Genomic DNA, 27,751 nt, shown 5'->3' on the forward strand with positions numbered 1-27,751 from the left:
CACCTACCTTCTTCAAATAATAGGAAGAAGCAAATGGTTCCTACCCCCTAACACCTCCCACCCCCACTCATGTAGACGCTGCTTTAAACTATATTAATTGATATATGAGGATATATGAGTATGCCTTTTATTTTTAGCACTGTTTAGATCTTTAAGTTATTGGCACAAGAACTTTCTTACGCTCACAAATCTTCTACCATTCCACATGCTATTTTATTCAAGCGAAAACATATTATAGCTGACATTCTAACATATCTTTTGATATACATGTTGTAAATCCGTCAAAAACATGTAGCGGGTGACAGATAATATTTCACATATTTATGACATGGTATTGCCTCATTGGGTGCGGTTGGATATTTAAATCACATAATTTCACATGAATTTCACACAGTTTTAATATATATTCGTTAACAGCCATAGACTAAAATAAAATCAACTATACAAAATAGCTTTGCAATATTATACATATAACACATTTATTATATTAAAATTTAAAATAAACAATATATTAATAATACCAGCTTCATATTTGGAAATCATTCTCTTACAAGTAGTTTGTATTTATATACTTTAATTTGCATCTCAATATCTTTCACTAGAATTATCATTCATCAATCGCTCGAACTTTAAACACATTAAAGTATAGCTATATAATATCACAATTTATTTATAATTTATTATATTTAGATAACATGATTGCTATTTCCCTCTGTTTATTTATTTTAGTAATTAACACTCACTCATCAATTATATATAATAATTTATTTCCTCTCCAAATTGTTGATAGTATATTTACTCATGTAATTTATAATATTTTTAAAAAGAACTTCTTGCCAATATTTGTTTAAACTAATTGCCACTATATCTATTTCTGCCTTCTCAATAAACTATTAATTTTTACAGAGGTACCACAATCCTCTACAATTAAATTGGCCCTAACAGAATAATAAATTACTCTCAAATAGTGGTCAAGAATTTACCAAACTGGTATTCTCTTTTGAGATGATGGAGTATCCATTTATTCATTTATTTGGTGCTTTCAGTGAAAATTATGATTACAATGTTCAAGTAGCAATGTTATTTTAAACTGCCATTAAATATTATTGGTAGATAAAAATAAGCAAATTTTGATGAATATTATTAACAGAGAATTGCTAAATTACTTTTTCAATTTCTAATGTTTATTTTTATTTATATAAATATAAATATTTTGTAGCAAATCATAAAAGTTTTTATATTATCTAATACAGAGTTGGGTAATTACATACCAAATCGATAACTCTCTGGACCAACCTTTTTAATTTTGATAAAATTTTGCATACTAAGAGGATATCATTAAAAAGCATCAAATCTAAAATTTTAGCCTCCTAGTACTCATGGTCAAAAGTGCCAAAAATGACCATTTTTTAAAAAATACAATTTTTTAAAATTTGAGATAAGTTAAAAAATAATGATGCTAAAAATAAAAATGATATGTTATTTTGTAACTGGCCTTAATTTTTTTTAAATAATATTGTTGCGGTTTTTATTTACATTATAAATTCTAAACATTAAAACTCTAGGTGTTTCGCTTTCCAATTTTTTTTAAGTTTAATATTTTCTTATTCACTAATATATCTATTCATAAAAAAATTTAAACTTGGGACAGCCATAGGTTTTTAGTTATTACGATTTAAAAAATTAAAAAATAACTATTTTTTTCAAAAATAGATGGCGCTTCTTTATAATATAACGCGTTTTGCTAAGATTATTATTTTTTAAAACTTTTTCCCATTTTTAAAAATAAAAATAAGATTTTCAGCATTAAAATCATGAAATGAGATTATTTAGCTGCGCTCATAATCATTTTTTTCTTGTAAAAAATTTTAATTTTCTTAAAATTATTTTATTATAATCTTGTAAATATAATAGATGAATTAAAATTCATGAAAGATTGATATTATCTTAGTTTTTTTGACGCCACGATAATTTTGTTTAAATTATATGTACATAACCGTTGATGGGCTAATTATTGTTTAAATATTAAATTTTGGTATGAGGGTATCATATGCTGCTGGATAAACAAAAAATTTGCTGGTCATTTTAGGGTGAAGAAAATTAATTTTTATTTCATCTCAAATTACATTCACTTCTTATACAAATCCTAACCACCAATCGTTTTCATACACACAGGTTACATATCCTCTAATCGCATCTATTAACAGATCCTCAATCAAAAGATCCTCACATGGATATACTATATTCTCAACAATAAATGTCTGCGAATTAGAATATATTTTAGTGTTGAGCTTAGTTAAACCAATCGGAAACACTGCGTGAGTTTTTTGTGTCCCAGGAATTGAGATAGATTTGCTAAATCTCTCACTTAGCCTTATCTCTTCTTCCTCAGGCTCTGATATGGTGGTATAAGAAAAATTTATACCTTTTATATGCTCTTTCGCATATTTATAAAATTGTTAAGGTGTATTTATTTGATTAATATAAGGTCTTTGTAAGCTTGCCTTGGCAACTAACTTTTTTACTGTGCCGCCTATGCCGTCGCAGGCACTTTTATCATGTGCCGTAGGAAAAAATGTCATTCTGCCTGAACACCAAAATCGATTTCATTGTAACAAACATTGATCAAGTTTTTCCTATTTTTATATTGTGTTGTTGAACCATCAGAGTAGTGAATTTTTTTTGGTGGTGTCGAATTTTTTTAAAAAAATGAATCAAATGCGGTTGGAATAAATGAAATAGTCTTATGAACTAAGGATTCCGATATTACCACAAAACTTAGGTTGTTTATTTGATCTCCTATAAATTGAAAATGGGTGCAACGTAATTTGCGAAGTTGTCCAATGATAACCCTGAACTACGTTTTGGACAATAAAGGAATAATTTTTCGAAAAGTTACAAATAATTAGATAGTGATTATTTTCTAAACTATTTTTGAGGTTATTGTGATGAATTTTGTTCTTCACAAATAAATAAATGGCGTATGAGGATATTCATTTTATCGAAAAAATAAATTCGTCTAAAGATTGAGAAATAGTCTCCAGAGTTTTTTATCCCGTAGCTCACTGTTTAAACGTAACAAGTGCTATATCACTTTTTTAAAATAATTTTCGATGAGTTCTTTTAAAAGTCCCGAGCCAGTAAACTCGTTGCAGTCATCAAAAATAATAGATGGGTAACGAGGGATTGCAAATCATTCTGCTTATAACATCTCTATGAGTTGTTAATATATCCTCACCATTTTTAATCAAAGTTGCTAATTCACATTCTAAAATCATAAGATTAATATTCTGGTATATGCTACAAACGCATACACGTATGTGTTCCGCTAACCCCTGTTAATATACAATTTTTTTGTCTTAAGCTAGCAAATTTCGAAAATCCAATTGTTATGTTCGAATTACTCTCCTTAAAATGATTATATATTTCTTTTAAATAACCTTTTTTGAGCGTTCACTCGTTCCTCCTTTTCAATGATAGATCTGCAATCTTTTTTTTCTGGTAATACCCTTCTATTAACTTCATCACTGCAAAAAAAATTTTAAACATTATCCACTCTTTTTTGATTGAGATATTTTGCAGGCTTTCGATTTGTTGAAAGAATCCACTTTTATTCTAAAATGATTTTGGAATTATATGCCATATGACATGTAGCGTTGAATTTCCGTTTTATTTTATTTGCGCTCCAATTAGGAGGCATGGTCAGCAATAGATATTTTTTATTTTTATATAAATTAGGATATTGTAATTTCATATTATTGAGTATATCATTATTGTCTTTTGTATCCGATTTTGGATTGTTAATTATTATATCTGAAATCGCTTTTGATATTTTTGCTTTTGGATAATTTTTTGCAGTTTTTTTTTCTTAATAGGAGAGATTCCAATTTCGTTTAAAGTTATATTGATCGTATCTATTAATGTGGATGCTCTGTTGTAAAAGAAATGTTAATTACCCATTTGGAAAACCTGTAGGAACCATATGCAGATGCTAATTCAAATGATTGCATAGATGAAATTAGTACTTTCATTAGAAAATTCTTCACAAAATGCGTTTTTTCTTAATAAATTTTTTTATTCAAATAATGATTCGATTAATTATTGTAATACTTATGTAAATTAAAATAAAATTTATTGAATATAAAACCTTTGCCATTAAGCGCTCTTGCGAAGCACTTGTTTAGTAAAGCTAAAAGTGTTCTTATTAAAAGAACGTGGATATTTGAATATAATAATTTAGAAATTTTTTTATTACTAAATGCTCGTTTTGATTATAAATAGACTAGCTGATAACCCATCAAAAATGACGGGGTTGACGGTATTAAATATATACTTCATTAATATATTTTATAATAATAAATTTCGGAAAAAAGATAAATTTGTGGATCACACCTTATAAGATATGCTTAATTTCTGATTCAAGGGAGAAAAGTATGATGTCCCGTCTTTACAATATATTGTGAGTTAGTCTCCCAGCATTAAGAAGAAAGTTAAAAAGATTTTGCCTAACCGCGAAATGGGCAATTTTAAATTGTAACTTAAATATTTTTGAACGTTCAGAATTTTCAAACCCTTCAGCAATCATATTAGAATCCCAACAAGGATCTCCATAAGGAAATAGTGAATTTAAATTAAGACTTAACGCGTTAAGGATTACGAAATTATTCCCATTAGATCTAGGATACACTTTTATATTTCGTTTAAAGGGAGGATCTCTATTTACATTTGTAAATATCATAACCACGTCATCAATTGTAGGTGAATTATACCGCCATGAAGAAGTTATTTTGAAAAATGTTACTTATTTTGAAATTATAAAACGTTACCGACTTTTTTAATATTTATATAAAGTAATTATAAGAACTTTTTTTAGAAATTTTTATATCTCTACCGCAATTTTTATATTTCTACCGCAATTTTTATATTTCACCTGCAAAATACCAAATTTCTACTGCAATTTGAAAATTATCATGATCCCTTTTTAAAAAATTCCATCCTATATTTCTATCCTTTTTTTGAAAAGATCATGATCGGGATTCGATCCTTTTAAAAGGATCGATTAACCAGCCTTATTAAAATATTTTATTTTATCTACAATATTTACTGACCTTTTGTCTTATCTTTTTTATAGTATATGTATATAGATTATTACGTGCATATGGATAATGATTCCTCAAAAAAATATAATATTTAAATTTATTATATATAATATAATTGATTTGCTTTACATATTATATCATTTAGTGTTGTTAAACAGCTCGGCTAAACCAATTTTTAGCCAAATTAGTTTAGCCAAAAAATGAACGCAAGCCTTGATATTTTTCTCTTCTCATAGATTACGGAAAGGCTTGGTAATCTATTAATGAAATTAGGAAGCTTGCATAATATTATTTTTGCAGAAATCTTAATTTAAAATCTGCTAAATCGAGCCGTTTAAAAACACTAGTCTCATGAGTGGAGTATACTATTTGTATTAACTCAATTTGAAGTTTATAAATTAGTAATAGTTTTTGATAATATAAGTTCACCTGAAATATTGGAGCGGAAATTTGTTTTAGTGAATATATGATTGCTTATTACTATGAATGGTAAAATTTTAGTTTTTTTTTCATCTTATATAAATTTATATATTGATTAAAATCAGAGATCTGCAGGCCTGGACTGGGCTGTATTTTAATTTGTTAAATATTAAAAAAAAAAAATTAAATACCTAGGTTGGTCTTAAGATTTTTTTTAAAAAAAATACGGACCATGCCTTATATTTTAAAACAGAATATCTTAAATCGTCATTATTAGCTATAAAAATTAAAAATAAATAGAATATATTTTTGAAAAATCCTGGGCGGGCCTGAAAATATAAAACCTAGGCTGGGCCGAGAAATATTTTTTAAAGAAATCCGGGCCGGTAATATAAAGATAAGTATCTTATTAAAAATGCCAAGATACGGACAAATATGAGTGAAAGTATAAATTGAGACTAGTTCAAAAGTTCTTATCAAAATTCTCTGAAATCCAAAATGCGAGTACTCTAAACATTTTCGAACACATTTCTGGTTAAATCAAATTTAAAATCGTCAAATGGTTTAAAATTTAGGTGAAAAATAAATAAATACAACCCGGACATTTTTCACTTGTTTTCCTTGTTTTAGATAGTAAATTTCTAAGTGTTATAATATCAGGCTGCAATTTTTTTACTTGAAGCTCGAAATATATTTAGCATTATTAATTAGACATGTGATAATACAGTGACCTAACTATAGGAGGGGAGTCTAATATATTTTTTATTTCTCTCTTTGTAAAAAAATTTTACGCCCCTTGTTTAAATCATTCTTCTATAAAAAAGAAAATGCAACGATTTTTAAAATTCGCTTTAATTTTGCTAAGACTCTAAATCATTTTTTACATTATGTAATTTTTATATTTTATTCTAAAATATTTAAAATAATGCTACTATATATATTATATCTTGTGTTGATTTAAATCAATTAAAACAGAAAACTGACTCTTTATTTTCTTCTAGTATAAGATAGGTAAAATTTTTTGATTTTTTAGACCATTTTTTAAAAAGTTTGCACCCCCACCCAGTGGCTCCTACACTTTCTGAGTGAATTAAGCAGAATAACCCCCCCCCCCCAAAAAAAAGTATTCCCCCCCCCCTCGAAAAAATGATAATTATTTTATGATTGTTTAAATAAATTTTTTTCCATTGATAATATGGTTAAATGCTTGAGAAATGAATCTTTCATGGTACTACGAAGTCTTGTTTTAATTAATTTAATTTTACTGACACTTTCGGCAGTACAGGTTGTAGGAAATGCAGCATAAAACACACCTATTTTAAAGCTAAAAAAATTTCTATATTAAATGATGAAAGTATATATACCTCTGCTTTTTGGATTGTAATGTTTGAAGTCTAGAACTTTCAAAATCAAAAGGTAGATATTTCTCTCCTTCGTAAAATCTTGTGCCTTTGAAAAAAGATCCAAAAATTCAGTGTTATTATCTATTAAATTAAAAAATAATTAAGACAATAATTTATAATATACTTCTCAAATTAATTAAGCAATCATTTGCTAATTGAATTTGATTTATTGCAAACCCTATATCCTTCAAAATGGTTTGCAATTTTGTACAAGCCAAACTTGTTATCAACAATATTTATTCAAAACACAAAGTGATAAGATAAAATCAAATTTTTCTATTCTAAAGACTATAGCACTAGCCATAGTGGAAGTGGCAGGATCTTCAGAATCCTTTAAATTTGTTAAAACTGCTCTCAAGGCATCATAAAGTAGAAAAAAATATACAATAGCTTTATATGACGATATCCAGCTTCTAAATGAAAAAACATTTTAAATCTAAATAAATTAGGTACTATTTCCGAGTGGTAGATTAGATGCGTAGAAATTGTTGCGATTTTTTCAGATCATTACACTGACATTTTTTGAGTACCTCATATCTTTTTACACCATTAAAATAGATATAAATCTCATCTAGTATTCCTAGAACATTTCGAAGTTCTTTAATTGATTGGCATAATTGAACAATAATTAAATTTAATCGATGACAATAACACCAAATAAAAGCTGCCTTTGGCGCCTCTGCTCTAGTCAAGACCTGCACACCATGGATTCTTCCACGCATGTTTGAGGCGTCATCATAACTTTGCCCAACTAGAAATTCAAGGGGTAAATTCATCGAGCCAATTTTGGATATTTTATTATGCTTAATATCGAGATCTGTGGTATTTCCCGTACAATATATGTCAATCAGACTTTCAACAGGCTTCAGCGTATCAGAATTTTTTTTATAACCATATTTTTCATGGTTTCAATGAGAATATTTATGTTATTAAATGCTAATAGATTTGAATATAATTTCGTTTTTATCCCTTTTTCTTTCTTCATTTTGTTGTATACATTTTTACTACAGGTTCAGAATCTGCAATAAGCTTAATAAGGGCCATCATATTGTATTCTTGTTGCCTATTCCCCCAGAAAGCTTGGTTACGAGATATTAAATAATCTAAACATCTTATTATAATTCTTATGATAGAACGGTTAAAGATTCATGCAGAATAATATCACTATTAATATTCTGCCATTTATCTAGACCTTCACATGTCCATTTTGAATTTGTGTGTGGACCTCCAAATAAGAGACATGTTAAGTAAAAACTTTATTCATTTTAATACGATAAGTAATCCAATTTCTAGCAATTTTGCTATTGTCAATATTAGTTTTTTCATAAAAGCTTTCATTAAAGGATCTGTTTTTATTATTATTATCTTAGGGGAATAAATAATGTGTAGGTTGAAGAGCTCCTAATTCTAGATTTTTATCAATTATAAATTTGTCAATTCTTTTTCCAACAATATTGATGGGATCATTTGATTTTTAAGAAAAGGGAGGGAGGGAAGATAAGATATTTAAATATAAATATGAATACTACTATCTATTCATATTATGCTTAAAAAAATAAGTAGAAAAAGTTTCGTCAATATATATTAAATTAAATATTAAGTTGGGGGGGGGCGGTCTTATTATTACATTTATAAACCAGAAATCACTTAATCATGATGGATGTAACAAAACAGTAAAAGAATTAAATAATAAAGAAAATTTAAATTTTAAAAAAAGTACCCCCACTCAAATTTACTGAAGCAGTTGCTTCAGACCCCCTCCCGTTATAGGGGCCACTGCCCCCACCCCCCTGTTCCAATAATTTGTGTTTAGTTTGACCTGTAACATGTATTTTTTTAAAAAAAATAATATTTAATTAACATATAGATTTTTAATATTATTATAGGTTATGACAACAAAGAAGCTAGGGATACGTTCTTCAAAAAGGGTTAAATATTCTGATTTAGATGAACAAATTCATAAAGATGATGATATCAAAGAAATAGATGCCACCTTCAATGTTGAACTTTTTAATTATTATCTTAAAGATCCTCAACTTACTTTTCAAGGTTATTAATAATTGTAGGAATATTGTTATTTTAATATCAATATATATATTTTCAATTTTTATATGTATAGGACTGGAAAAAATGATTCTATATTCACAAAAATTTGATATATCTCAATTTGCTCAAGATTATATATTAGAGACTAGAAATGAGTCTTATTTGCTTAATTTGTTACTTGATGCTAAACATAGAAAAAAGAGAGAAGTTTTATATAAAAAATTATTTAAAATAGATTTCATTCATTTTCCACTCAATTAGAAATAAATATTTTATTTTTTAAAGATTTATCTTGTCTTCACAGTTATGGAAAAGTTATTGTTACACGTAGCTTCATTTAATGACCAATCAGACCTAGATGCTTATCACAGAGTTAAGTCTTATGGAAATGTCTTGTCCAAAAATTTGTTAAGGAATCACAAATCAACCATATTTGACATAATGTTGAAAACTGATAGTGGGCATACACCATCTCAAATTGATAATTTATCTTCTGCCTTAAAATTGCTGGTTTCAATCGTGACTCAAAACAAATTTATAGCGAAGGAAGCCCTGATACAAATAAATTTTCAGAACAATAACTTTAACAATTTGCTATACGCTAGTTATCAAAAAGTTAAAAGTTTATTTTATGAAGAAAATATTACATAAGCCTTTCGATTTGGTCAAAAGGGGTACAAGCCTCTGCCGTCTAAATGCGAAATTTAGAAGCTTAGGTGATTATTTTTTGGCTAAAATCTTGATTTATAAAAGGGTCTAAATCAATATTTTGGACAACACTGATTAAATAATTTTGATGTTCACAAAAATAATTATTTTCTTTTATCAAGCAAGGCAAAATTTTGCTTTGAATATAATATGCAAAACCAGGGAAAATAAGAAAAATTACCCGATCGTGTAAAAATTATGTTAACCAATCTTGCAATTACTGGTTAAATACAATTGAGAATTAATCAATAGAACTTTTAGAATATTTTATTAAAATATATTTGGAGATAATTAAAAGGTAAAGCAAGTTATTTACATATAAAATTGTTGTTGGGGGAATTTTTTGGGATAATTATGTATGAAAATATGCCCCTAACTTTTATGTTATATTAAATAGCTAAGTATTGTTTAACATTTTAGAAAATTATCGTTAATATTTAAATGTCTAAATTCCTGAAAGGCTAACCCATGGCTCAAGCCTGGCCGTAGCATCATGGTTTAAATATTAGCCCTGTCCTAAGACCAAAATATTAATTATTATATTTCCCTAGATATTTCGGTCTAATTAGTTGGTCAAGGATATTTATCATTGGTGGAGAAATCATACTCATTTTTTAAACTTAAACAGACAAAAATTTTAAAAATGAATAATTGTTTAAGATATATATTAGATTCGCGGACTGGACCGTACTGCCTGAAAAAAATAATTGTACAAAACCATCATATATTGTATATATTTTAAAATAATCCCTAGATGAAATCGGTGAATTAATGACGTTTTTTAATTTGTAATAACTGGCTAATTAACAATTTTCTGGATAGAGTGGGCTGGATTTTTTTTTAACCTGATGCGAACAGAATAAATATAATTTTAAACATAATGAGATCAAGGCTGAACGCACTACTAATTTATTGCGACCCAGGTCACTCCTAACTGGAGCAGGTCTTTGCTTTCAATAAATTACATAATTATTATCTTTTTTTTCTAAAAACTAATCTCGAAAACTATAGCTCTAACTCATCTAATTTTTTTAATTTTACATTTTCAACACGAATAAGAAAGAGAATAGACAAATTAGGCCTATTTTAAAATGAATTGAATAGTAACAAATACGAATACTAAATTAAATTATTGGTTTGAAATTGTTAATATAATTAGTTTTGAAATGTTAAATAGGTTAAATATTATAAAAAATTATTACATATATTTTATCATTGATTATTTTTCCTTACGCAATTGTAAAAACGATTTTTCACATTTTTTGAATTTTATCTTTATGCACATTTTAGGATGTTTATCTCTTATTCTGAATCAATATTTTATACCCTAGAAATATAAATGAAATCGTAATTCATATTTAAAAATATATTTTGGTCCAAATTATTAGCTATCGAAATTTATATATATTTAAAAAAATTAAAAGAAATTTATTAGAATAGTTTTACTATATTTTTATAAAACTCTTTTAGTTCAAAATTATTTAATTTAAATATTAATATAATTTATGGACAATGCAAATCGAATACAAATTATCCAATATTCGATTTTAAATAGGTCCAGGGCGAATTGGAACAAGAAGAAGGTCCATGGAACATTGTGAAGATAATAGACATAAGGAAATGCTAAAAAAATATACTTACCAGATTTTATTGTTTTATTAAAGATAACAAATATTTAACAAAAACTTAAGGTATAATCATCACAAATAAGTTAAAAATCATTATTTGCACAAGAATCATCTGATCATTGGCAAATATAGTATCTTACCAGTCTTTATTCTGGCGATGTTCATACTTTTTAGTTTAAACATTTTAGTTCTATTTTTTCTCTAGTCCAATTTAGAAATCAGGAGTTGCTTAATACGGTTTTTCGCATCCTTTTATCTGGTTGGCGATTTTGAAATCATCAAAGAAATTTCCACTAAACACAGTACATTCAAATATTTTTATAAATTATTAACTTTTTTAATGGTTTTAATATTTATATGAAATTATAATTTTTCATTGATTAATGAAATAAATGTTGACTATGATATTTAAAATGGTCTATATTTGCATATTTCTAAATCAATAGGATTTATTCAATCCTTTTTCCCGGAACTTTACAAAGACACGGCTCAAAATATAATAATGCTCATATCCGTCCTACATCAAAAGCTCATCACTTTCAATTCTTACAAAATTGGCAACGACACATTAGAAGAAAATGTTAATAAGGAAAATTTTAACGGTGTTAGCAAAACTGTCAAAGTGAATATTTTTAACGTTTCGACTTTACTCCACCTAGGAATGCTTTATTTCTGGAAAGAAGACGGTGACTGGGATAAGATTGTTTATACTCACGAGGGCTACCCCAAAATGGTAAATTTTTGATATTATAAAATACCTTTTTTTCGTTTTACAAAACTTTTTAATAGTTTACATTTTTATCATAATATTACTACTAAAAATCTTTATTATATCATAATTGAATTTATTTAATGTTATTTAAGGAATTATTATTTGCCTTTATAGTTCATATAATTTTAAATTAACTATCAAATTTAATTTTGAACTCTATATCTCAATTAATGATGACATAGACGGCTCAAAATCAGGATGAAGAGTAAGACATAAATACTTTTCCAAAAATAACATCTCAATCGGGTCCAAAAGTATCTTGGACAAGCTTTGAGATTTATTAGATTCCAAGATGATAAAACTACATAACTTTTGTACCCATAATTCATTCTTTATTTAAAATATCCCCGGCCCTAAATGAGGCAAGAAAAAAATGTTCTAAAATATTTTAATTAAAAAATAACTATCTGTTACCTCTGCCTAACCATGATATAGCTAAATCGAGTTCGAGACAAACCACGCTTTGTATGATGATCCATCGAAAACTATTATTTATTATATAATATCTCACCTCCATCAAGTGCTTCAATATAAAGATTATATTTTGTATAAGGAAACTTATTTTCTGATAAAAACTAGCACCTATTTTAAATGTTGATTACAAATAAAGATCCAAATTTTATGAAAAAATTAATTGCACTATTTATATTATAATATTGTTTTATTAATATTTTCATTTAAAATTATTTGATAAATATCAATTATTTAGGATTGTATTTTGTTTTGTTTAATTAAATATTATGTTGAAGAGATTTGTGGGTATAGATTATTTACTTTATTATATTATAAATTTATGGAGTTTTTGAAAATGTATTGTGATCTCAAAATTAACCTTGACAGCACTATTAAAAATCAAATTTTTTTTGTATACTTCTTATTCTACGAATTTTATAAATTATTAAAATCTAAAATAAACTTTAATATTTCAGAATGAAGAAACGATAGTTCAATCTGAGGAGATTATCGAACCCGAGCTTACTAAAAATGTCCGAGATTGCGTTCATTCATTTATGATAGACTTGCTTACTTCGCACAAATATGGAATCATATTTAAGCGAAAACATTCATCAAATATTTATACTAGGCAAGATTAATATAAAAACTATTATTATATGTTGATAAAAATTAAATTTTGATATTTTTTAATCCAGTCCTGCACAAATTTTCGGCCCGAGTCTCTCTTATATTTTTATTTTAGATCCGAGCCAGACTTGGCGACAAATTCTGATAAATTATAGTTGTCATTTTACTTTGATAAAACAAGTTATTTTTTTTACCATTTTGTATATATTTTTCAAGCCAGAGCCCGATTCGCTTTTAAAATTTTTATACCTGAGCCTGGTTTGACTCGAAATATTTTAAAAAAAATTTAGCCTAGGTCTCGGACCAACTAGTAGGGCTCTATTTAGATCTTTAGTAGATTTTAAACTAAAATTAGTTTAAAAAAAACAATCTATAAAGATCGATAATATCACAAGATAGTTCAATAACAATGCTTATTATTTATTGTATAATTATTTTATCTTTACAAAAAAATTAAAATAATTTTAATCTTTACAAAATATTGCATTTCTTTCTTTTATAGAAATTCTAACCATTATATGACACTGTTTTTACGACATTTTCCACCTCCTTTTTGGTTTACTAACATTCATATTTTGAAACGATCTACCGATCTAATAGTTGGAATAATTAGAGCGTGTCCCGAACAATTTCCCATATATTTGCAAAATTTACAGAAAGATTTAGAACCCAAGATTAACCTCAGATGGAATCGTTGTTTCAACTTTATACAATTGGTTAGTTACTATACATTATGAATGAATTTTTTTGAAGGGAATATGATATTGAATCTTTTCTATTTCCATACATTTTCTTTTAATGTTTAATAAAAATGAAAATTAATTAATTTCATATGACTTTCTTACAATTTTCATACATATTTACCAAATATTAGCTCTACGACAGTCTACCTGATCCAAAACCCTATAAATATACACAAAATTCACTTTCAGCCCTTGTGGATTACTCTATACCAGATATCATAAAATGTCACGTGCTTAACTTTTTAACTCCTACCTCTTTATCACATGACCCAGAGGCCCTAGTGGTTAAGCCCTTGTTAGCATTTCTAGATTCCAGTTTGATTAGGGCTTTGAAAGTTTTAGAAAATCTAGAACTTAGTGAGTTTAAAGATGAATACGAAACGAAGGGACATAAGGAAGAAGGAACAGGTGAAAATATCAGGGAGGAAAGTGTGCCTTTGGGAAATTTATACGTTCAGAGATTGTGCCAGGTTAATTATATATACGTTACAATATTCCGAATCTTTATTTGTTTTCCTTTTAATTATTATCATATGCCTATTTTTTTGTGTTATAATGCCAAATTTGTAGTGTTATCAAATTTTATTTTAAATACCATTATATGCATAAGAATCACTTATATTTTATGTAATTGTTAAATTACATTTTTTAAAAATAGAGTTTTTATACAATAAAATTTTTAATATTATGATCTGTATAAAATATCTCCATTTAGAAATTTATTTTAAATAATAAAAATAAATACATCATTAAATAAAGGAATGTTATTTATGCTAAAGTATTTTTATATAATAAATAAAATCTATTATGTAATAAATAAAATCTATTATGTAATATTCTCTAAAATTTTGTTATATGCAAATATTTAAAATAATTTTAACATAGCTTAAGATATAACCAATTGAGTATTCAATCGAATAGTTGATTCGTTTTTAAGTAGGCCTACTCTAAATATAAGCTTTAGACTAAATAAAAGTTTTACAGAAGCGCTTTATGTAGTTGAGTTGAGGCTTTATATTTAACTAAAAGTAATTTCGAATATGGGAAATCGTCATATGAAGATGTAAGAGATATATATTTAACATTTTTAAGAATTAACTAGTTATTTTGGTAGTTACATTTCAAGAAATATACTAGTTACATCATCTTTTCAATTGTAACTAGTTACATTTATTTTTCCAAAAAAATGTATAACAAGTTAATTATCACTACCAATTTGTTATATATTTTTAAAGTAATTACAATTAAAATTTAATAACTCGGTTAAATAATGTTCATTTATTGAATTGTATATAAATTTTTAATTATTTAACCTTAAACCTTAAAATTATCAGATATTCCCAGATCTAAGCATCCTCTTAAATCTCTTCAACTTCATAACCCCATCTCTATCTCAGAAATCCACCTGGTCACCTCTTATAGCTTTACTTTTGCGTATATTTGTTTCGGCCAGTCGAGCCTTATGTTATCTATTCAATGCAGATATCGCAGTGAAAAGTCGCGTTATTAGACGGACCTTTGTCAAATTTTTGGATTATTGCGTTAAACAGCTAGGCACTCTAGCCAATTTTTACAACCCAATTAGTGTGGATAAAAAGGATCTTAAGATTGGAGAACTTACATTATTGTTGGATTGGATAAGTATAACCGTAGAAGTTCTCGAAAAGTGCCATTACTTTGTTGGTGTTTTATCATATTCCATATTTAAATTTCCTAATCTATTTCTTGATGCTAATAATTCTGTCGATGAAAATGATCATAATATAAACGATAGTCTAGAATCTAGAAATAGTAAGAAAAACACTTTAACAACTTGTAAAAGTCATAAGAATATGATCAAAACTCCAGTTCATGAATTAGTAAGGATTATTCTATCAACATGTTATCAAATCTTTAAGACTAAAAATATTAAATTTTTTGATTATATTAACAAAAAGTTAAACACACAGAAAATTATGTCTCAAGCATTTGAAGATATGTCTCATTACAAATCCTTGTGGATTCTTGAAACCTTTTTTACTGCCTTATTTCACACTGAAAAAACTGAGTTAGAAGAAAGGAAATATGTTTTAAAGGCGATGAAGAATAATGAAACGAATTTCGACGTTGACAAAATCATTGATCATTATCTCGTACCTGCAGTGACTAGTTATTGTGTTGATACTATAATGAGACCTGAAGCCAATTCAGAAATATCACTTGGTGATTTTTTGGCAAAAATTCCCTTGAAGGACAATTTTGAATATAACTTTTTGCAACAAAATTTGCGAAGATTCTACAATAAACCGGCTAAATTTTTGATGGATGCTTTAATGGATGTTGAATGCATTGATAAGCCCAGTATTGGAATGTGAAAATATTCATTGGGATATGATTTTAATGCACGATATCATTAGCATGTGTTTTAAATGGGTTATATACAATTTTTAATTATTATGTATATAAAACCATTTTAACAACATACTATATCATACTCGTGTATCACAAAATCATCTTTCACTTAATATTTTTTTTAATTATTATAATTAAACTTCTAGCTAAATTTAGATATTCTAAGATGCAAACTTTATTTGTTTTTTTTTATTAAATCAAGACGAGACCGTTTCGGACCAATTATCTATTAAGTCCGTCATTATTAACGACACCTTATTAGATCAAACTATAACTCTTAGGAAAAAACACCCAAACAATTTATCAGCCGTCAAGCTCCATCATGACACTCTTCAAATGGCCTACACTTTAGCTTCTCATCTTATCAGCCACTTACCCCCATCAAATGTGCGGTTACCAGATATATTACATTTTATCGAAAATAAATTAACCAAAATAATAGTCTCAAAGGACGAAATCGGAGGTTCTAAAAAAGCTCTTCAAATTATAAAATGGCGACAAATGGGAAGGATGCTAACTAACCAATCTTACATATCAAGGGCCCATCTGTTAGCACAGCTTATCTGTTTTTATAGCCCTGTTCTCACTCTCGATAATAGTGAAATTTTGGGCCTAATTTACAATTTATGTCCAAGCAATGAGTCTCGAAATGTTATTTTTAAGTAATTACTTTAAATAATTGATTACTTTATGAAAAATATTTATAATTTTAATTTTTATAATTAGAATAAAAATATCAAAATAAAATATATTTAAAAAAATAATAATATACATTATATGAAAAAAAAAATATATATAAATTTTATATAAAATACATTTAATAAAACATTAAAAAGATTATACATCTAGTAGTATAATAATTTTAAAAAAAAGGAAATATATAATAAAATATTGGAGAATATGTTTGTGACGGTGTTATAAAAAGTATTGAGGTTAGGAATGATCATCTTGTGGAATGAGACTGCCTATGAAGCTAATATAATTAGCCTTGTGTATTGCGATGGCGAGCCTTTGCCTTAAGAAGAAGCCCTCGCGGGGTTCACCGGTTAGTTGACGGATGTGGGAGCCGAGTTTCTTGAAAAAGGATAAGGCATATTTCCCAAAAGTAGTAAGGGTAGTGGAAATGATGGAGATGAAAATATATTCTTGAGAGATTTCAGAATATTTCGCTATTTTGAGTGACTCCTTTTTCTCAAGTATATTAACTGTTTGATTTGATGGAGCGAGTGGATCAATGCAAGAGTAGTCCCAGACCAGGAATTGACCGCGCTTCCAAGGAATTTGCGAAATTTAGTCAGGCCGTTTCCCATCAGATCTGAAAAGACCAGAAGGTTCAAGAGTGGAGGGGATTTGAGCGGATCTAATAACTCTAAGGATGATAGAATTGCATAGATTATGTCTTACAATTCGACCTTTACATGAGCGACAATGAAGACTATGTCTACCATTGCCCAAAATTGCAGAACCGCAACCTGAACATATGTGGGTTTAAGTAATAAGACAATTTAATCGAATACCAATCGCGTGAGTAAGCTCGTTTTTATTCAGTTGTAATTGCAGATTAACAGACTGAATAGCGTCGAGAAACTCATGGCCTGAACCATTAAGCAGAGAAAAGAATAAGGGACAGTCAGATAATTAAGTACTTCAACCTATGGGCATTACTTTTTTTGTTAATCCAAGGTTCTTAGGAGGAAAACAAATCTATATCTTTTAAAATAAAGTGATCATAAAAATCAGAGATGTTATTGGTATCAGCTGGTATCATTCGGTATTACCCGATATCTTTAATTTTTCCCAATATTAAACGATTTTTTTTCAATTGTTATTTAGAAATATATCTTAGTAATTCTTTTAATTTATTATATTATATCAGTCATTTCATATTCAGATGGCTTAATGGGTCTGTTCGCAGCCCATGGGCCTGCGCCTAATATTATATTGTATGGGAAACCTAAAATACACTTGGGAAATTTTTTTGAAACTTATTATGGGCTTGGGCCGGGCTAGGGAATTTTTAAACTATTAATTATGGACCGGGCCTAAAAAAAATTTTGACTTCGAGCCTGCTCCGGGATTGATCAAAAAATTAAAACTTATGAAGGTCTCTGATCATAATAGGAAAAAAATATTTTTATAATCCTTCTAGCTGGCCCCTTTCACAATCCGTGAAATAAAAGAAAAAATAAGATTGCTAATTCATGCAAAAGAATTTCATAAGACATTATATTATTTATTATAGTAAAATATTTATATTAAATATTTGATTAAACGTTTAAATATTTTGAAACAAGCTGGATTCGAACCTAAACCCGAATGGAAAGATATACACTATGCAAGCACATTTATACTAATCTTGTGTTTTTTCTCAATAAAAATTGTTTATTTATTATAAGTATCTGGGGTTTTGGCCAAAAAATCCTTAAGGTGCATTGACAATAAAAATGGTATCAGTTTATCTCGACAAATATTAATTATTATAATATTTAATTAAAATCAAGACCCCCATATCTCTGGAGCCACAAAGGAGCTAAAATCATACTTTCATCTCTCTTAAATAAACAGCCCGACGCGCATTCCTTGTGGGAGCACAAGGAGATTCACGAGCAGATATTCGAAATTCTACGCTCTGACTGGTTAAAATGCTCAACCCTTAATTTCCCCTCCAAAATTCCTCTAACTTACGAATCTATTATTTTTGAAAATGAGCTGGATATCAGTTCGCATTCTATTTACGATCCCAGATATCTTTTGCCCCTCTTTTATCATGTTACCTCTTCAGGTTTGTCAAGTGCATTTTTAAAAACTATTATATATTGTCTATTATCGAATTTATTGGTATATTATACAATGAAGGATAGTAATAAAATGAATTTTATTAAAAATTTTATTTTTTTAAAATATAAACCTTAAAATGATTTTGGAAAAAATTGGTTATTTTTTTGACATAAATTTACCTTTTATATAATTTTATTGTAAAATAACATGTTTTGAAAAATCATATCAATATCACTGTAATCAAATTGTAACAGTATGACAATGAAATTTCAATTGGCCACAATTATAAAATATCTTCTTCATAATTATTTTATATTAGATGTTTTTTCTCCAGTATTTTATTTGAAATTGCCAGTATTTTTAAAATTATTTTATCAGTATAATATCAAAGTCCTTAGTATTTTATTAATTTTACCAGTATAGATAATATACCATTACCTTATTATTTAAAAATTTCAAATATTTTTCAGTATTTTTAGTAGATTTATATATTTTCGATTTTTTATAAATTTATTTTTCTCCCATTATTTTAATTACATTACCATTAAATAAAATACATTGTTTAATATTATCAATCTGCGAGTAAAATAAATTCATTATTTTAATTATTTAAAATGTGACACCGTTTGGTCTTTTTGAATTAAATTTATTAGATATTATGTCCGAGTTTATTTCTTGGCAAAAACAAACCAGACAAATTTTATTTTACGCCACGGATTTTTTTATTTGAAATCTAAAAATTATTTATGATTTTACATATATTTTTTAATTTTTTTTAAATCGCGATTTTATTCATACATATTAATTTGACAAATTCATTATATAAAAAATGTTTAATTTTAAAAAAGGTGGTGAATATTAAAAAAACACATTAATAAAATTGTATTATAAAAAACAGGGATGTGAACCCGGGTTTGGGTTCAGTGAAAAATCTCTAAACCTAGTTCGGGTTCAGGGTTCGGAGACCAGAAAAATAATGACTTTTTAAAATTTAATTAGATTTGCCATAAAAATAATTTATCATCATAATTATAATATATTCGTAATTTTGTACTTCTCTTTCTCTTACTATCAATTTCATAATTCACAAACAACAATAATCATCATTTACAAAAAAAAACTTAAAATCTGCTTTGCTGCTGGGTAAATTTTAAAAATTTGTAAAAATGGCCGACTCTTGAATAACAAAAATGATTCCATAATAAAAAAAATATAATTACATGTTTTTTATATATTATTTTTAACATATAATTTAAAATAAATAAAATGAAAGTTTAAAATAAAAAAATGAATTTTTTCTTGGGCCCTGTGAACCCTAAATTTTAATTTGGGTTCAGCTAAATCGAGGGTTCAGGGTTTGGGTTCTCTCATCCCTGATAAAAAAATTAACTAGGATACATTTTTTTTAAATTGTATATAAATATTAAATCATAGATTTTTTTAAATTACATTTTTGCCATCGGTACGGTTATAGTATGTCAGGGTTGCCAGTCAAAATTTTTAAATTGCGGGAGAAATTTGGTATTTTGCGGGAAAAATATGAAAATTGCGGTAGAAATATAAAAATTACAAAAAAAAATTTTTTGCGGGTTATATTTTTCGCTTATTATTAATAATTACTTTATATAATACAAAGTCGGTAATAGGTTACTATTTTTCAAAATAGGTAATTATAGTACGAGACAAAAAATTTTTAAATACTATCTTTATTATTAAAATAACATCTTGTCTTGATTTATTAAAATATTTTAATTTTATATAAAAAACAATGATCTTTTTTAAATAAGAATGTAAACAAGATAAAATTTTATAAAAAAAAACGATTTTAATTACAATGTAAAAAATATATATTTATTTTTTGCGAATGATAAATAAAATTTTATTTAAAAAAAATATGGAAAATTAAATAGTGTTATAATGTTAATTATATTTATTTGAGATTTAAATAATGGAAATAAACGTTTACCGTCGTTATTGAGATATTTATAAAATTCCTATGTTTAACCATAAACTCAGCCTCTAATGTTGTTAGAGCAATCCAATTTCCCTCCTTTCTCCAGGCAGTCCTCATCAGGCTAAAAATGCGCTCCGATGAGGTATTAAAATGAGGTAAGGAGAGAACATACTCGCATATTTTTCCCAAGCATGGGGATTTATCGTAATTACGGACCACCCATTTCTCCTCTGCTTTTATACCATCTAACTTTAAGTATTCTAGCGAATCATAAAAAATAGAGAGAATTGCAATCTCCTCAAACAAAACAACAATATCTATCAGTATTTTTAATATATTTATTAAATTACAAAAACCATAATATCTAAAAATTTGTAAATAGAGTTATTAAAATCAAATTTTGACTGCAAATATTCTAAAATTGTCTTAATTAAAAATACATTAATTAGAGTATTATTTAAACATATTAATATAATATTTTTAGCAATAGCGCCATAAAATTTATTATCAATTTTTAACTGTAAAGATGAACACAGCTGCAACATAATTTTGTAAATCTTCATTAATTAATATTATTCTGATTGCAATTGAATATTAACAGCATCTAGTGGATTTTCTATGTGAAACCATTCCTAAATATTCTTCTACCTTTTCATCCTCGAAAAATTTTTTCAAAATTTTAGGTATTTTTTTAAAAGGTTCGTAAAATTTTAAAATTCTATCGATGGCAGGTAATAATGATAACCATCTGATAGGGACATGTCGCAACAACTCACACCATTCCAAATCAGACTACTCCACCAACTCTTTTAATTCATTAACTCAGTTGATGAACTAAATTCGTTATAATATTTTATCACAATTATTTCGACATCCATAGATAATACATTCATTGCCTTCTTGCAAGAATTATGTAGTATATGACATATACAGCCAATTGGTATTAAGTTATTATTGTGCTGCCTCAATTCGGTAAATACACTTTGATTTTTGCCAAAATTCACAGAGGCATTATCAGCGCAGAAAGCTGATATGCAACTCATTACCCTGATCAGCTATATTTAACATTATGTGGTTGGCTATATCGTTGTATTTTTCACTATCCGAGGAAAAATTTTTTTAACAGTTTTATTGAAATGCCTTATTCTTGTTGAAATAGCGAAGAATCTAGGGAAAAGTTTTAATATTTCCCATATTGGATGCATCTGCTAATTATGGATGTCAAACTTTCAAAATCGCCTAGAAATGACCTCTTAGATTCAGGTCCTAAAACATTTGTGATATCATTGCTCATTAAGATTCGACCCACATTATGATGATAGATAGCCCGTAACTGTAGTTGCATCTGTATTATTAATAATGTGATTGAACTTTAATAAATAAAATAATTATTAGTAACATTGAGATAAGTGTAATATTATTTTATTATGTATTTAATTTAACATGAACGTGATAATTAATCGCCAAGCCCTATGATGTATACACAAACACACTGAAAATAATAAAATATGAATGAAATGAATGATGTTGATTTATTATTGGATAAAAATAAAACAGGATAGAAAGAAATTTACAAACTAGACATGTTTTTCGAAAAAAATATTTAAAATTTATTTTAAAAATATAAAAATATTCAATTACTGTTTCAAAATTATTATTTATATATTAAAAACGTTAAAATGCTATAAAAAAAATTGCGGGAGAAATTAAAAAATTGCGGTAGTTTTGCGGGAGTGAGATGTCTGCGTGTAAAATAAAAAATGCTGGAGTCGCCCGCTGATAGGGGGAAACATGGTTATATGTATTTATATTATAAACTAAAAATACTTTTTTTTAAAAAAAAAATATAATATTTTCTACTTCGCAAACTCTAATTTATCGATTTGAATGAAAAAACAGAGTTATTTGACTATTAACCCTTTTATATACAACACCCAAAGATTAGTACCCTTTTATATACACACCCAAAGATTAGTAGAGTGCCAATAAAAAGTTGTACAGAATTTGGTTTCATTTAACCTTTTGGTCGTTGTAACATGAGTGACCGGCGTTGGCCAGAGGCGCTATCACGCTCGTTGGGATCTGCTCCAAATATCTCACGAATTGGCTCCAATCAAACTCTTGTAATCAACTAAATCGTCTGTGTCCTTCGCACCGCAGCTATAGACACGAAGCCTTTGCGATCGTAGTCGAGCGATGGGCAGGTCAAATTGAGATTGGCGTGAGGATAATTGATCAAATTTAGCCCGAATACCGAGTCGACGCGTTTTTACTGGGACCAATCTCCTTCATAACGTATGGCAAGAAATACTTTCCGCTCATGGTATCAGAACGACATCTTGAACTTTAGAAACAGTGCTTTTCTTGGAAGTGTTATTAGAACTTGTTGGCGATAATTCAATAAAAGTTTCATAAGTTGGGGAAAATGGCCATCTTATAGAGGTTGAGTTTGGAGAACTTGAAAGTTGACAAGGGCTTTTTGGTAGCGAGTTAGGCTAAATTATCTAAGTTTTTCGGGCAGGGGTTTTGACACTTAGTTTTGCCGAAACGGAGCGGTAAATGAAGTGCCACGCTTTGGTACCCCAAATAAGCGAACGTTTGAAGTGTACCTATATCGTACCACGTGATGGCGGTGTAAGATTTGCCATATAAAATATTAGCAAGGGTAGTGATGATATGGCATTGAAGAATTGATTTTGCCTGATAAGTTATGACGTGTACAAGACAGCTGAAGCCAAGGTTCACGAAACTCTTGAATAGGTTCCAGGGACAAATCCTTAACATGTAATAGTGTCGGGATATTGTGTTTATAAACATCAAGATGTCGCCTGCCGGTGAAGTCTTTGGCTTTTGAATTCGCTATTTTTGGGTTTTAAAATAATTCTGTAGAACTTTGGTAATATATTAGTCATATTTTGATAACAATAATGGAAAAAATAATCTAGGTCTTGGGGGGGATCAAGATTTAGCAACACTTTTTAAATAATTTTTTTTTTGATATGGGTATCAAATAAAAGGTAATTAAAATATTTTTTTAATAATAATCACTAGGTCTTGGGTCAGGAATATTTTTGTCAACACAAAATATCGATTAGGGTATCAAATTAAAACTAATTTAAATATCTTTTGATTGAAAGTATTCATTTTCTGAATACCTTTTATTTAATTCCTATATCAATATTTTGTGTTTATATAAATATTCCTGACCACCAATGGCGTAGCTATGAATTTTCCTTAGGTTCATATATATAAAAGCCTGGGAGGATTCGCTTCCCAATCCCCCTTATACGGGCATTGGGCCCTTTTGCCCGGTTTTCGGCCGGGTTTATTTTATAAATCATAACCATATCTTCGATATTATATAATAAATATATTTTTTAAATGCATCAATAATATGTTATTATAATTTAGTAGATTATTCTTCCAGAATAATTTCAATAGTAATATAATATCCTTCCACAAACATCATAACCAGAAAAATATAAATATTAATGGTATTTATTTGATATAAAGTCACTTATAAGTCTTTTGAACGTATAATCTAAAAATAAATTTTGCTCTGGGAGGGGCCCAAACCCGAAAACCACTCCCTTAGCTACGCCACTGCTGACCACCTAAGATTTCTCGCCTACTTAGAGTATAATTATTACAATCAAGAGATTTTTAAACTAGCTTTTATTTGATACCCTTATAGATATTTTGTGTTGAAAAAAATATTCCTGACCCCCCCCCCTCGGTATGAGGGATTATTATTATTATTACAATAAAAAAAATATACCTTTTATTTGATACCTATATCAAAAAAAAAATACTTTTTACACCCCTCCCCCCTCCAGATCAAGTCATACCTATCAAGACAAAAAATGAATAATTTCAATCTAAAGATATTTTAATTATCAAAAAAATATTATTTTTCCCTCCTCCCCCTCTATCCACCCCAGACCAAGTCATACCCATCAAGACCAAGAATGAAGACTTGTCAAAAGATATTAAAATTAGCTATTATTTATACCCATATCGATATTTTGTTTTGATAAAAATATTCCTGACCCCCCAGACCTAGACTCGCCCATTAATGGGGAGAGATTGACCTCCAGTTGAATATATTTTTTTGATTAGCTATCGATTGATACCCTATATTAGACATATTTTATTTCATAAGGCCAAAAAAAACAACATTGAAAATTAATAAACAATAAAATTAAAAAGAAATAAAACGAAATAAAACGAAACGCACGTAAAACGCTTTTTAAAATAATATTCCTCTTTATCACGATCAAAATGTGATAATACCATATTATCATTCCTTAACTTAAAACCCTAATTTTTTAGTTATCCCTTTAAACCCCGTGATGATCCCGGATAGTTCCGATCCCTTTAAAAATTACGACACATATTTTAAAATATAATAAGAAATAATAATTTACATAGTAATTTAATTTTGTAAGAAAATATTATATTTTAATATTGTAATCTCATTTGAATTTTCTGAAATTGGCATCTTATATTTTTTTTTTATATAAATAGAGAAAAGATAAAAATATATTTAAAATATTAGTAGGTATAAATTTATATTATTCTTAATTTTTGTATTTTATTTTTGGTTTAATTAGTTTCATGTTCAATTTTATATTCGTGTGGGTTTATAAGATGAATATGAGGTATATTTTCCAATGAATAATCATTTTCAACTGTAATATTTCAAAATAACTGGGCATTTTTCAGCATTATTAATGTACACTGTTTCTTTTAAAATTTATAATAGTTTTATAATAATTGTAGGAATAGTCTTCATGAAAATTTTTAGCGTGCTTATTTAACGGAAGAACAAATATAAAAAAATAAATTTATCAAAAATATTTAAAATGGTAAAAAGTAAATTTTATAAAATGTATTAAAATAACAAAATGAAAATCGTTTGATTCGAAATTACAAACAATATATATACTACCTAAATATAAATTTATTTGAACATAACTTTAGTTTCAACGTTATAAATAATAATAATATCAAGGAACAAACTAGGATTATGTAATAACATTTCCTGAGTTGGAAATTTTTCAATTATAGTCCCTACTGTTTTTTTTAAGATGAATTAAATATAAAAATGATAATATTTATAAAAATAAATATGAATATTTTTTGAAGTAGTCTTTGGATTAAGGTCTTCAACCAATTTTAAAATAAGCCCTTGTAATCATTGATTTGGATAAATACTTTTTTGAAAATCTATATTCAGATACAAATTTTAAAATCAATAGTATTTTATTAACATAGAAAATTTCCATTTTGTTATTTTTGTTTGGGTTAGACTGATATAAACGTACCGAACAGAATAGTGTTATAATATTCATATTTAATTATATATATCTTTTTAACCTTAGTGGCGTGTGGGTTGGAAATACCCCCCCCCCTTATGGTAAATATAAATTGGTTAAATGATTTGTTTTCATAATATCTATTGAAATCTAGATGGAAATAATCTCCCTCTTTCTAGAAAAAAATTGTTTTCACTTTTTTTCAATTTTAAATTATAACCAAAATTTCTATTTCTATAAAAATCTATCATGTTTTATTTCCAAGATGTCACAAATCTATACTTTTTATGCTATCTACTAAATTAGTATCAAAGCTACCAACCGATTTATCAATTCTAATATTTTAAGATTGCCCTATATCGCTTAGAATTAAAACAGAAATAAGGCTCAAAAAAATCCTCAAATCGAGAAACTCAACTTTCATAAAATACTGAATATAATTTTTTAGAAATATTTTCTTTATCTTAGCGGCAGGATTATTTTTGAAATTTAATAAAAAATTATTCGGGTAATTTATTTTCCCCTATATTTAATTTAAAATAAAAAAATGGGGAATTTATTTACGGGGAATAATTTTCTATGGGAATTTTTCCTGTAATTATTTTCCTAGGATTTTTTTTCCGGGGAATTATTTTCCATGGGATATTTTTTCCTGGGATTTTTTTTCCGCGTAATTTTTTCCCGGGGAATTATTTTCCGTTTACCATCTGAACCCCAAGTCTAAACCATGGGTCTGAACCCCCGGGTCTGTGCTCGAGATTCGTGCTCAGAGCAAGCCCGAGCCCCAAATTGGGTCGTAAAATTTACAACCAAGCAAATTAACAACACTACTTTTGAAGGTTAATGTTAAAGCTCTTCTTTATAAAGTCTTAGGGTCTAGCCAATGGCCTGTGATTCCCAAATAAGCTAAAACATTGATATCAGATCAATTTATAAATATAAATAATTTTTGCCTTCTATTATGTGAAATATCTGCCGTGGTACATATATAGGATATCTATGTCAACTCTGCTATTAGAGCATCTTTCATCACTTCAAAGTTATCTGCTATCTTATTAGTGTCTAATGACATAAAATTGTTGTACCAGGGTATAAGTTTTAATCATCATGGTATATGATTGATTATCAGCTAGTATCCGAGAAGTATTGGCATGTGTAATATTATTAATCAATTTAGCTTGAATTGAATTGATCTTTTTATATAAGTCTCCCTTATACTAGAATTATTACTATGTTTTTCTATCTCCTTAAAACTATTGGCATGAATATTCTTATAAAATAAATATTAGAAATTTAAAAATGAAAATTACCTTTAGGTGTTTTTTGAAATTATAGCTACACTTGAGGAATATATTTTTTTTACATCTTAAACAAATAAATTGTAGCCACCTTTTGTTTTACATTAATT

The 27,751-nt window shown here is 27.3% G+C and overlaps 1 protein-coding gene across 6 annotated transcripts in view; it reads left to right on the forward strand.

Annotated features, from left to right (window-relative positions):
• The first annotated feature begins 359 nt into the window (after positions 1–359).
• Positions 360–27,751, forward strand: part of LOC135923837 (nucleolar pre-ribosomal-associated protein 1-like) — a 33,755-nt gene continuing 6,363 nt past the window's right edge. For 2 of the 6 annotated variants that reach the window (XM_065458806.1, XM_065458811.1), the window contains exons 1-13: positions 360–553; positions 603–643; positions 8,809–8,971; positions 9,042–9,175; positions 9,254–9,583; positions 11,510–11,606; positions 11,751–12,037; positions 13,006–13,160; positions 13,662–13,875; positions 14,034–14,372; positions 15,237–16,242; positions 16,496–16,955; positions 18,795–19,075. In XM_065458806.1, coding sequence (XP_065314878.1) covers positions 8,812–8,971; positions 9,042–9,175; positions 9,254–9,583; positions 11,510–11,606; positions 11,751–12,037; positions 13,006–13,160; positions 13,662–13,875; positions 14,034–14,372; positions 15,237–16,242; positions 16,496–16,955; positions 18,795–19,075 — 3,463 coding nt within the window. In that variant the 5' untranslated portion in view covers positions 360–553; positions 603–643; positions 8,809–8,811. Of the gene's footprint in view, positions 557–602; positions 644–8,808; positions 8,972–9,041; positions 9,176–9,253; positions 9,685–11,509; positions 11,607–11,750; positions 12,038–13,005; positions 13,161–13,661; positions 13,876–14,033; positions 14,373–15,236; positions 16,243–16,495; positions 16,956–18,794; positions 19,076–27,751 lie in introns of those variants that run through there. The other 4 variants (XM_065458807.1, XM_065458808.1, XM_065458809.1 and 1 more) reach the window with 4 other exon arrangements.

Source organism: Gordionus sp. m RMFG-2023, chromosome 2, assembly GCF_954871325.1.
Source record: "Gordionus sp. m RMFG-2023 chromosome 2, tfGorSpeb1-WG-v2, whole genome shotgun sequence".
NCBI lineage: Eukaryota > Metazoa > Nematomorpha > Gordioida > Chordodea > Parachordodidae > Gordionus > Gordionus sp. m RMFG-2023.